At 55.6% G+C, this 10897-nt stretch overlaps 1 protein-coding gene across 1 annotated transcript in view; it reads left to right on the top strand.

The window, feature by feature from the left end:
- Actr1b (ARP1 actin related protein 1 homolog B) overlaps positions 1-6922 on the top strand; it is a 7537-nt gene extending 615 nt beyond the window's left edge. Inside the window, exons 2-11 of the mRNA XM_004633171.2 lie at positions 1076-1140; positions 2380-2455; positions 3441-3566; positions 3759-3883; positions 4066-4282; positions 4371-4463; positions 4537-4711; positions 5717-5778; positions 5875-5915; positions 6058-6922. Of these exons, the coding sequence (XP_004633228.1) occupies positions 1076-1140; positions 2380-2455; positions 3441-3566; positions 3759-3883; positions 4066-4282; positions 4371-4463; positions 4537-4711; positions 5717-5778; positions 5875-5915; positions 6058-6160 (1083 nt within the window). The 3' untranslated portion in view covers positions 6161-6922. The remainder of the gene's footprint in view (positions 1-1075; positions 1141-2379; positions 2456-3440; positions 3567-3758; positions 3884-4065; positions 4283-4370; positions 4464-4536; positions 4712-5716; positions 5779-5874; positions 5916-6057) is intronic.
- The last annotated feature ends 3975 nt before the right edge of the window (positions 6923-10897 follow it).

The following is a 10897-nucleotide window of genomic DNA, read 5'->3' as shown; positions in this document are numbered from 1 at the left end:
TATATATATATGTCTACCAGCTGCTTACCCACCACCACCTGCTTGGCCTCTTGGCTCCTTTGACCCGCTCCCGTGTGGAACAGGAATCCCACAGGCTCCAGGGGCCGTGGAGAGTTCAGGGCCACCCTTCCAGGTTCGAGAAGCAGTTTGGGGTAACTGTTGGAAGACTCAGGAAAGATGTCCGGCTGCCCAGGGCTTTGTCCTTCAGCGCCGGGGCTCGGCTCACTTGCAGCTGTTTTAAGATTTCTGGTCTCTGAGTCCTGACCTGAGGGAAGTGAATGGCTGGCATCTGGCTGTCCGTGTGCCCCGCCTGATGCCCCTTGGTGCGCAGACCTGGGAGTGTTTGATAATGACTCAGTCTGTTCTTTTGGGGAATCTGTCTGTTTCCCACGTGAATGGCCGTCTTTTTTGGAGGACCCATGCCGGCCGCCTGAGTCATAGCAGGGGTGCTAGGCGGGGAGGCTGGAGCTGGGATGGAGAAGAGCTGTGAGCCAGCTCCGGGGCAGGCTGAGGAAGGACCGGGTGGCTTCCCTTCAAATAAATCACACGGGCAGCTCACCAACTCCAAGTTCTTAGAATCTCTACAGAAGCCTTGAGCAGTGGTGCGGGTGCTGCCTGGCAGGGGTCCCTTCCTGCTGGGGAAGCCAGGGGCTGGTGTGCGCTGAAAAACACTTCTTCACAGGGGTTGTTTCTGGTTGTGCCTGGGAGTTGCCTGTGCCGTGGATTCCTGCCAGGACCCAGCCCTAGAGTTCGCAGGGAAGGATGTACTTCTTGGGCTTCTGGCTCTACACTGTTGGCCCTCTGGGCTGGGTACTTGTTGGCGGTCAAGGAGGCTGTGCCTTTCCGGACGCTTAACAGCATCCCTGGACCCTGTGTACTGGGTGCCACTCCCACCCTCTCCTGTTTCCCCCAATGTTCCCAAGGCAGGGGATGGGTGGCCTCTGGTTTTGGACCACTGTTGGACCTGTAAATAGGGCTGTGCCCTGGGCCGTGGTGGGACGCCAGCTCCCTGCTGCCAGGCTCTGTCTTCATCCGGAGGTGACTGTCAGAAGCTAAAGGTTGCTTTTCCTTGCAGGGCTCGGGGGTGATCAAGGCTGGCTTTGCTGGAGATCAGATTCCTAAATACTGTTTCCCAAACTAGTAAGTGTTGCTGGCCCTCTCTGTTTAGTTTTTTGTTTGGTTGGTTGGGGGTTTTATTTGTACCAGAATCTAACTCGGGGCCTCACGATTGCCTGCCAGGCAGGCTCTGTGCCACTCAGGCGCATCTCTGCCTGGCCCAGCCCTGCCTGATTTTGTTTGGCTCTGGGAGACAGGTAGCCCTGGGTCACAACTCTGATGTTTAAACACAACTCACCGTCCCTCTCTGTAAGGGAAAGCCCCAGTTTGTGAGGTTACACTGTGGAAAGAATTCTGCAAGAACAAAAAAGTGCTGCGGATTTCCCCTTTGTCCTCTCCCTGAGCAGTGAGGGGGAGGCACCAGTCTTGGCCTGGGGATGGGGCAAAAATGAAAAGGAGCGCTCGCCAAGCTCTGCAGAGAGCAGGAAGGCTAGGGTGAAGGTGCACAGGGCCTCTCTTCCTTGAAAATGTTTTTGTACCTTTTTGACACCAGGGATTGGACCTAGGCGTTGAGAATGCTAAGTGCATCCCCAGCCTCAGAAATGTTTTTGTCAGGGCTTGTTCTTGATCAGATTCTGAAAATATTGTTTTCCTCTCTGGAGGGCTGTCTGTGTGGCGCTGGCTGCAGCAGAGATTTGCAGGGGTCGCTGGCCCACAAGAGCCAGGCGTGTTCACGGGGCCCCTCTAGCTCATGGGCAAGGTTTTTCTCATCAAATCTTAGACACTTTGGATTGGTTCCCTGGAAGCTGGGGCAGAGCAGGACCTAAGGTGCTGGAGCAGCTGGCTCTGCACAGAACCCAGGCCTTGTCTGTCACAGAGCCAGCACGGGACACCCTGGAGGGCTTCAGTCTTCCTTCTGAAATTCTACAGTTCCTGCAGCTATGTGGAGAACTTGGGGCACAGTTTGAATCAGATCTTGGTTTCTAAGGACTGACTCTCCCAGATGTTCTGGCAGTGGACAGGGGCACCATGCACTCGAGGGACATGCCCTCCCTCAGTCTCCAACTGCCCCCCCCCCATGCAAGAGCATGGGCTGAGTCACTGTGGCTGGGGAAAGCTGACCCTCTGCCAGCCTGCGCCATGGAGGGCTGGCGTCCTGGGTTCGCACACTCGTCCCTCTCAGGGAGGTGATGCTTTCCTTCTGACCCCATCCTGCTCCTATATCCCATGGCCACCTCTGGTTCCGACCTTTGCCTGTGGCTGCTTCGGGGACAGAAGCCCTGCTGTGCCCCTGCTCGCCTCACCAACTTTGTGTCCCTGCAGTGTCGGGCGGCCTAAGCACATGCGGGTGATGGCTGGAGCCCTGGAGGGGGACCTCTTCATTGGACCCAAGGCAGAGGTAAGTGGCACAGGGCCACTAGCTGGTGGTGAGGGAACGGGCCTGGGCCTCTGCTGCCACCCTCCTGGGCTCTCCTCACATGACTGTGGGGTCTGCATTCATTTTGGGGAGTGTGGTCAGACCTCTGCATGCCCTGCCTTGTAGAGGCTATCTGGAAACCACAGAGGAAAGAAATGACTAAAAGGTGCTTTAAAGGGGCCGGGGAGATGGCTCAGTAGAATAAGTGCTTCCCTGGCAAGCACAAGGGCTTGAGTTCAATCCCTGGTTCTGCAAAAAAAAAAAAAAAGGTGCTTTAAGACTTAGAGTCACCCCAGTCTCAATAGGGTCATGAAGGCTACCTCTTGCACACCTGCCAAGTGACCCATCTAGGGACAGTACAGCCAGATCACCCACCAGGAGGTGCCAGTGTGGGGCTGTGGAGAAGTGAGCCAGCTGCTCAAATGCAATGGGGATACCTGGGGGATGCGGCCCAGTAGTGGGCCAGGGAAGGGGCAGTGTGCACTAGAGGGGCAGGTGTGTGGCCCCAAGAATGAGGTCAGTGGGAGCAGGGGGTACAGACAGTGAAGAGGGGCACACCCACAGTGGGGCAGTGTCGGAGGGTAAGTAGAGGCAGCATGTCTGTGGTGGAAACAGGTGGGCGGTGGCCGAACCTGCAGAAGGTTTCTTCAGGAGGGGCTGTGCTGACAGGCGCAGGAACCCAAGGGCCCGGAGGAAGCTGGCAGCTGGAGGGGAGAGTAGGGAAACCCCGGAGAGACCGCAGGAGGAGGGCCTGTGGCTTGGGGCACACTGCCACTTTTTCTGGTCTCTGGCCAGTGAAAGCTAGCTGAGCTCTGAGAATCTAGAGTGTGGTGGGACAGAAGAGCCATTCTTAGTTCAGGGCGTACCCCAGAGCCTGGGACACTGTGGGCAGGAGTGGCTTCCCAGAAGGCCAGCGGCTGCCACCTGGCACCAAGCCTGTACCACCTCTGGCCTCCCCTGCCTCCAGGAGCACCGGGGGCTGCTGACCATTCGCTACCCCATGGAGCATGGCGTGGTGCGTGACTGGAATGACATGGAACGTATCTGGCAGTACGTGTACTCCAAGGACCAGCTGCAGACCTTCTCGGAGGAGGTGTGGCCAGTAGCGTCTCTCTGCCCCTGCCCTGCCCCTGCCTCCCCACCACAGCTCTGTCTGTGGGACAGCTCTGGCAACCAGAAAGCACCCAGCTAGGAGGGGACTGGCCAGCTGGAAGCAGGGCTGGGGCTCGGCAGAGGGCCCAGGGGCCACATGTTGTTCATGCCATGCCTCTCCTGTGTCCTGCAGCACCCTGTTCTCCTAACTGAGGCCCCGCTCAACCCCAGCAAGAACCGGGAGAAGGCGGCAGAGGTATTCTTCGAGACCTTCAATGTGCCAGCCCTGTTCATCTCCATGCAAGCTGTGCTCAGCCTGTGAGTGGCCAAGCCCTGTCCTTCCTGTGGCTGTCCCACCTGCAGTGGCCAGGAGCCCCCGGTTCCCTTGATGAGCCCCACCTGTCACTTTCCAGACAATCCCAATGTTCCAGGGTCCCTTCTGGGTGAGGCAGTCCCTGTGCCTCAGTGGCTGAGGTGTGGGTATGCTGACCTGGTGACAGGTACGCAACAGGACGCACAACAGGAGTGGTTTTAGACTCAGGGGATGGGGTCACTCATGCTGTCCCCATCTATGAGGGCTTCGCCATGCCACACTCCATCATGCGGGTAGACATTGCCGGCCGGGATGTGTCCCGCTACCTCCGGCTGCTGCTGCGCAAGGAAGGGGCCGATTTCCACACGTCAGCAGAGTTCGAGGTGGTGCGGACCATCAAGGAGGTGAGGAGGGGCTCTGGGTCATGGCCGCTGCTGGGGGTGTGACGGGGGTACCGAGGTGCAGCCACTGAGGTGTGTCCCCCACCCACAGCGAGCCTGCTACCTGTCCATCAACCCACAGAAGGACGAGGCACTGGAGACGGAGAAGGTGCAGTACACCCTGCCCGACGGCAGCACGCTTGACGTAAGTGGCTGAGGTGATGGCGGCGCTGGCAGGGCTCCCCGGAGCCTGTCCGCCTCAGTCCTGTGCTCTGCAGGTTGGGCCTGCACGCTTCCGGGCCCCTGAGCTGCTGTTCCAGCCAGACCTGGTGGGGGACGAGAGTGAGGGCCTGCATGAGGTGCTGGCCTTCGCCATCCACAAGTCTGACATGGACCTTCGCCGCACGCTCTTTGCCAACATCGTGCTCTCAGGTGGCTCTACGCTGTTCAAAGGTACGGAGCCACTGGGGGTAGGTGCCACCAGGGCATCACAGCCTGTGCCCTGTACATGGGGCCTGGGGCATGGCCAGCTCTGCTGCCTTTATTGTGGTACTGGGGATTAATGCTGTTGCGCTGAGCTACGTCCTCAGCTCTTCATATTTAAGACAAGACCTGGCTAATTCAAGCCAGCGCTCGAATTTAAGATCTTCCTGCCTTACCCTCTCAGAGTTCTGCAGTTATAGCCATGCGTCACCATGCCTAGCTAATTTCTGCCCCCTTTTTAATGGGACCTGGTAGGCTAGGGAGATAGCTTGGCAGTCTAAGTGCCTGCCTGGCAAAAGCAATGTCCTGGGTTCAATCCTCGGTACCACATGCTGTGCTGATCCACACCCTGGGTGCGCTGTGTTGGCCACTGAAACCAGGCAAGGTGGTGCACGCCTGTAATCCCAGCGCTGGGGAGGCTGAGTTAGGATGATCACTACGAGTCTGAGCTGTGTGCAAGACCCTGTACTAAAATAAATTTTCAAAACTTTTAATGGGATCTGGTCTGGTGAGCTTGTTTGTAGAGACTGAGGTCAGTTTTTGTTGTTTTGGTTTTTGAGAGTCTCCCTATGGGGTCCAAACTGACCTTGAACTCAGTGTATAGCCCAGGCTGGCCTCAAATTTCTAGTGATCCTCCTTCAGCCTCGTGAATATTAGAGTTACAGGCTTACACCAGCACACCTGGCAGCAGAGACTGAGGTTTAAAATTAAACTTTGTTTACCTTGTGGCCATGGGGTTAACTGAGAGAGAAAGGTATGAGAGGAGTAACCATGACAAGGATCAGGGGTCAGGTGGGTGCTGTGTCACTTGGGGCTTCATCTCCATTGCCTCACTGAGGTTCGGAGTGGTTTCTCCCCTTGCGTTGGCCCACCCTTCCCTTAGTCCTGGAGGGAATGGGGGTACCCCAGGGCTGGATCTGGAGAACTGTGGGGAGGAGGCTCGCGGTGGACCCCAGACCCCATTCTTGACCGCAGGCTTTGGAGACCGGTTACTGAGCGAGGTGAAGAAACTTGCTCCTAAGGATGTCAAGATCAAGGTGAGTCCTGGAGACCCCTGGGTGTCCGGCCTGGCTCTGGGCAGAGGGCGGTGGCTTGCGGGGACAGAGCAGTGACATGCTCGCCTTCCTCCCTAGATCTCTGCCCCTCAGGAAAGGCTGTATTCCACGTGGATCGGGTAAGACGGGGCCCAGGGAGGGCCCTGGGAAGATGCTGCTTTGCTGTGGACTCTGCTCAGGCAGGGTGGAGCAGTGGAGTCTCCCAGGAGGGGCATGGGGGCAACCCACAGGTCCCCGAGAACACCCCCTCTGTCCTCCCAGGGGCTCCATCTTGGCCTCGCTGGATACTTTTAAGAAGATGTGGGTATCCAAAAAGGAGTATGAAGAGGATGGCTCTCGTGCTATTCATCGAAAGACCTTCTGATGCCCAGGAGGGTGGAATGTGTCGGGAGAAGGGGCACCCAGAGGCCGGGACCCTTTCTGGTCGGGGTCCCCCGCATGCCTTGAGCCCCCAGCAGGCGGTGCCCTGCACAAATGCGCGAATACACACATACACACGCACACATAATTTTTAGCTGCATGGATGCCAGCTCCAGCTGGAGCCGAGGCATTGAGGAGCCTGCAGTGGGTTAATCGGGGCGTCTCTCTTGTGAGCCCCGTTAGGCCAAGGGCTCCTTGCTCTGACTTTTGGAGTTGCTTTCCAGAGCTCCAGGACCAGACGCCCAAATCCCCCACGTCCTCTGGCAGGTGCCACCCCAGGCCCGGAGAACACTGAGGTCTGAGGAGCAGGCTGGAAGAGGCAGCCGCAGAGCAGGCAGGGGTGCGTCTTATGCTGCCGCCTCTGCCGGCCCCACCCCATGGCTACCCACAACTGTGCACAGGTCCCCAGCAAGGGCTCCCAGGCGCTGGGGCAGCCACAGTGGGTAGCCTGTCACTCTCCCCTCCGAGTGTGGCAGTGATGGCCGCTCCTCTCCCTGCCCCATACCCTGGCCAGGAAGGGTCGAGGTCTGCGCTTATGGAGGAAAGCAGGGAAAGAGGAGTCGAGCAGGGGCTAGGCAGGCCTCCCACCCCGAGAACGGGGTCTTCGCCGCAGCCAGGCCCCGCCTCGCTCTCCAGATGCACCCCATAACTTAACACAGTTGCCTGAGAAAAACGTTCTTTTATAAATCATAGGAATAATTATGGACAAAGCCCAGTGTGTGGCTGTTTTCTTGTGCTTGGTGTAGTTGTTTGCTCACCCGACCCTGGGGACCTTCAGAGAAAGGAGCTCTGGGAACGCAGCAGGACGCGGGCTTAAAGCTGCGATTTCTGTGGTTGGCAGGGCAACGTGGCAGGCAGCAAGGCCCCAGGAGGCCCGGCTCACCTGCAGCTGCGTCCCCTTGTGGATGGGGCTGGCCTTACCACATCCTGCTGTTGGGGCACCTGTGCCAGGCAGCCGAACGCCAACAGGGTCAGAGGCTCCTCGGCTCAGTCAGGGAAGGGGTGGGGAGTGGTGATGGCTGAGATGAGCTGGGCTCTGCCGGGAGAGTCCAGAGGGCACTGGTGGCAAAGGCTGCCCAGTGAGGTGAGCTGCTCACCCATGGGTGGGGGCATGAGCACCACAGCATGTCTGCCAGGTCCTTGTGTTTGAGGTCAGTGGTAAAGAAGTATTCTTAATCCCCAACAAATGGACACGTCAGAGCTGGCAGAGTGGCTCACACCTTTAATCCCAGCACTCAGGAAGCAGAGGCAGGAGGATCGCCACAAGTTTGAGGCCAGCCTGGACTATATAATTAGAACCTGCCCCCCTCCTCATGACAAGTCAGAGAAAGAAGGTACAGGGACCATTTCAGTAAGGAACAGCTGAGAGGGACAGGCAGTGGGATGGGCATCAGCCCAGCAGGTGCACAGGCAGAGTGACAAGGACTGGAGGTGGCCAGAGAGGGGGAGGACATGAGGAGGGGCGGCTGCAGCAGGGGACAAGCCAGAGTAGGTTTGCACTGGAAGTGGTGGTCAGCTGTGTCCCAGGTAGTGGACGGACAGTGGCAGTCAGTGTGGGAGCCTAGGACGGATCAGGGAGGGGCTGAAGAGGCACACTGCGGACTTGGTCACCACGTGAGGTCGGAGCTTACAGGAAGCACCCTCCCTGGAGATTCTAGCGCAGCAGTCCTGCCACCCCTGGCGAAGCCTCCCGCTGACCCCCCGCTTCCACAAGTCGTCAGCTCTGCATGCTGTGCCTCCCCCAGCCCTGAGAGGCTGCCACTCAGTCTGTCTGCCGCCCAGTGACAGAGACCCGCCTGGTGACAGAACCAAGCGGGTGCGCGCTGGAAGCCGCCTGCCTCACAGAGGAGCCGTGGGACAAGAGGGAGTGATGTGGGTTAGGCCAGAGCATGCACTTTTGATCCCTGGTTTTCAAGGCTAAAAATCTTCCAATTACTTTCAGGGAAAAGCGGTAGTTGCAGGCAAGAATGAACACAAAATGTAGTAGGCAAAGGTAAGCCTATTTTGCATAATCTGTATATCTCCCCACAAGATACTTATCACAGAAGGAAAACTGGTCAGCTTAGGGCAGAGCCTAGTGGACACCACCTGGACAAGTGCTCAAAGTGCACAGCACTAAGAGGTCACTCTCCTGCAGGTGCGCTAGGGGGCCCCATTTTGTCTTGGGATTCTTGCAAAACCTCAATCTCACCAGCAGTCGGCAGCAGGGAGCCAAGAACTGAAATTAATAGATGAGCTCTCAAAAAAAAGAAAAAAAAAAAAAAAAGATGAGGTCTCAAGTTCGAAGGTGATGGATGGGACGGGAGGACAGAGAGGCAGAGTGCTCCCGGGAAGCCAGCAAACCCAGGAAGAGCCGCTGCGTAGTTAATCGCACTGTACCAATGTGAATTCCTGGGCTCCAGCAGATTGTACGGCAAACTGGGTGAAGGGTAAATAGGAACTATTTTTGCAACTTTTCTGTAAGTCTAAATTTCAAATTGAGGGACAAGAGGGTTCAGGCCACCGTTAAGTGGCTTGAGCACGCGGTCCTAGACGCGTGAAATCGGAACTGCACAGACCTGAGACTTCCCAGCTCTCGCGGCCCTCAGAATGCGCAGTAATGGCCATCAACCGCAGGGGTTGATCATCACCCCGGAAGATAAGCTTGGAACATTTTGTGTCCAAAAGTACAACAAATGCTGGGAGAATGAAAGGGACAGGTTCAGAGGTCACAGGAGCCAGCCCGGAGAGGCTTGGCTGCCCAAATTGGAACAAATTAAACATCAATACATCGGAAGTCATGGGTAATAATCTACTGAATAAAAAAGGGATGGACCCATACTGATGTAAACGAACACGGTGGAAGTTTGGTGAGGTACGAGGTGTTGCTGGCAAATCATTAGTGATCAGCAGGCACCTTCATGTTGGAGGGGCCTGGCAGACATTAGCCAGTGACCATGGTGACCTGCACAGTGTGCAAACCAGGTGCCTCCCAGAAGGGCCTCAGTGAGACTTTTTTTTTTTTTTTCCTGGTGGTACCAGGGATTGAACTCAGCACCCTGCGCTTGCCAGGCAGGCACTTATTCCACTGAGCTACCTCCCCGGCCCCTTGGTGGCACTCTTGCCCAACACTTGGTTACTACCTGAAGCCAGTCCCAAGGAAACAGGCAAATCCAAGATGTCAGTGTCATCCTCAAAACTGTCCACAGGGAACTGTCCTAGATAGACAGTAACAGGTGCCACCAGACTGAGACCCGTTCGCTGTAAGACTTTAGGGATACTGAGCAAAACCTGATCAGGAGCTGAGGGTTAGGGACTGAAATACATAAACCGTTCAGGGTGTAGAGGCACACACCGGTAAGCCCAGCACTCTGAGAGGCTGAGGCAGGAGGATCACAAACTCCAGCTTAGCCCAAGTTGAAACTGAGCAGCATAGTGAGACTGTCTCAAATTTATTTTTTCTTAGAAATTGTTTATTTTTTATACAATTTTTTTTTTTTTTTTTTTTTTTCTGTGGATTGAACTCAGGCCCTTTCGCTTGTCAGACAAGTGCTTATTCTACTGAGCCATCTCCCCAGACCCTGTCTCAAATTTATTGTCCAATCTAAAAGTGAAAAAAGGATTATGGATGTAGCTCAGTTCACTACTCAGTGCCAGAAAAATAAAAGAACTTTACTGATTTTGATGAGTATAAGTCAAGAGCAGGAAGAGAAAGTAAAAAGAATTAAGATGTTATGTAAATGAATTCCCCACAATAAATGCAACCATTTAAAAGATATTTTAAAAAGAAAATGTCATAGCCTGGTGTGGTAGTGCGTGCTTGTCATCTCAGCACTGGGAAGGCTGAGGTAGGAGGATCACTGCAAGTTCAAGACCAGCCTGGGCTACAAAATGAACTCAAGGCCAGCCTGACCTGCATAGTGAGAAAAAAAAAAAAAAGAAAACTCCTTAGCCAGACATAGTGAGGTACATTTAAATCTCAGCTACTCAGGACACTGAAGCAGAAGGACCCCAAGTTCAAGGCCAGCCTGGGCCAATTAGCAAGCCCTGTCTCAATGAATAAATAGGATTGGAGAAGTAGCTCAGTAGAGCACTCACCCAGCATGGCACTACGCACAGACTATCTCTGTAAGAAATAATATAGACAGGTACAGTGGCACATGCCTGAAATCCCAGCTGCTCAGGTTGGTGTGGGAGGATCATGCGCTTGAGGCCAGGCTTCTCTCTTGACAAAACGAGAGCCAAACTCACACCTGAGTGGGTTTTTGACAGGTCTTTTTATCAGCAAATTATTTTCCAGCAGTCCTAGAAAAAGTAGTTCTTTACTCAGTACTTCCAGACAGGCAACTACATACCATCAGTGAGAACTGTATCCTTGTGAGGGGCAACCAGACCCAAATTCTGTGCTGCTGAGTGACCAGTTTCAGACACAGCCCAGGGGCCAGGCTCGGCTCTCACAGCGGGAAGGCCACTGCCTCTCTTCCCAAGGGCTCCCGTTACCATGGCCTGCAAAAGAGGGGTGTAGGTTGACATGGGCAGCCGGGGGCAGAACCACAGCCCTCGCAGCACCAGAAGCCGCTGGGGAAGCTCGAGGCACAGAGGCCTAGGTAGCACCACAGCACTCTCAGCGGTCCGGGCCAGCGTGACCCAGGAGTGGGCCAGGCTCCCAGGTGACTAAGGTGAAGCTCACAGCAAAGGCTGC

Source organism: Octodon degus, unplaced genomic scaffold (genome assembly GCF_000260255.1).
Source record: "Octodon degus isolate 3935 unplaced genomic scaffold, OctDeg1.0 scaffold00052, whole genome shotgun sequence".
NCBI lineage: Eukaryota > Metazoa > Chordata > Mammalia > Rodentia > Octodontidae > Octodon > Octodon degus.
The sequence above is the reverse complement of the archived record's forward strand: the minus strand, read 5'-3'. Positions and strand labels throughout refer to the sequence as shown.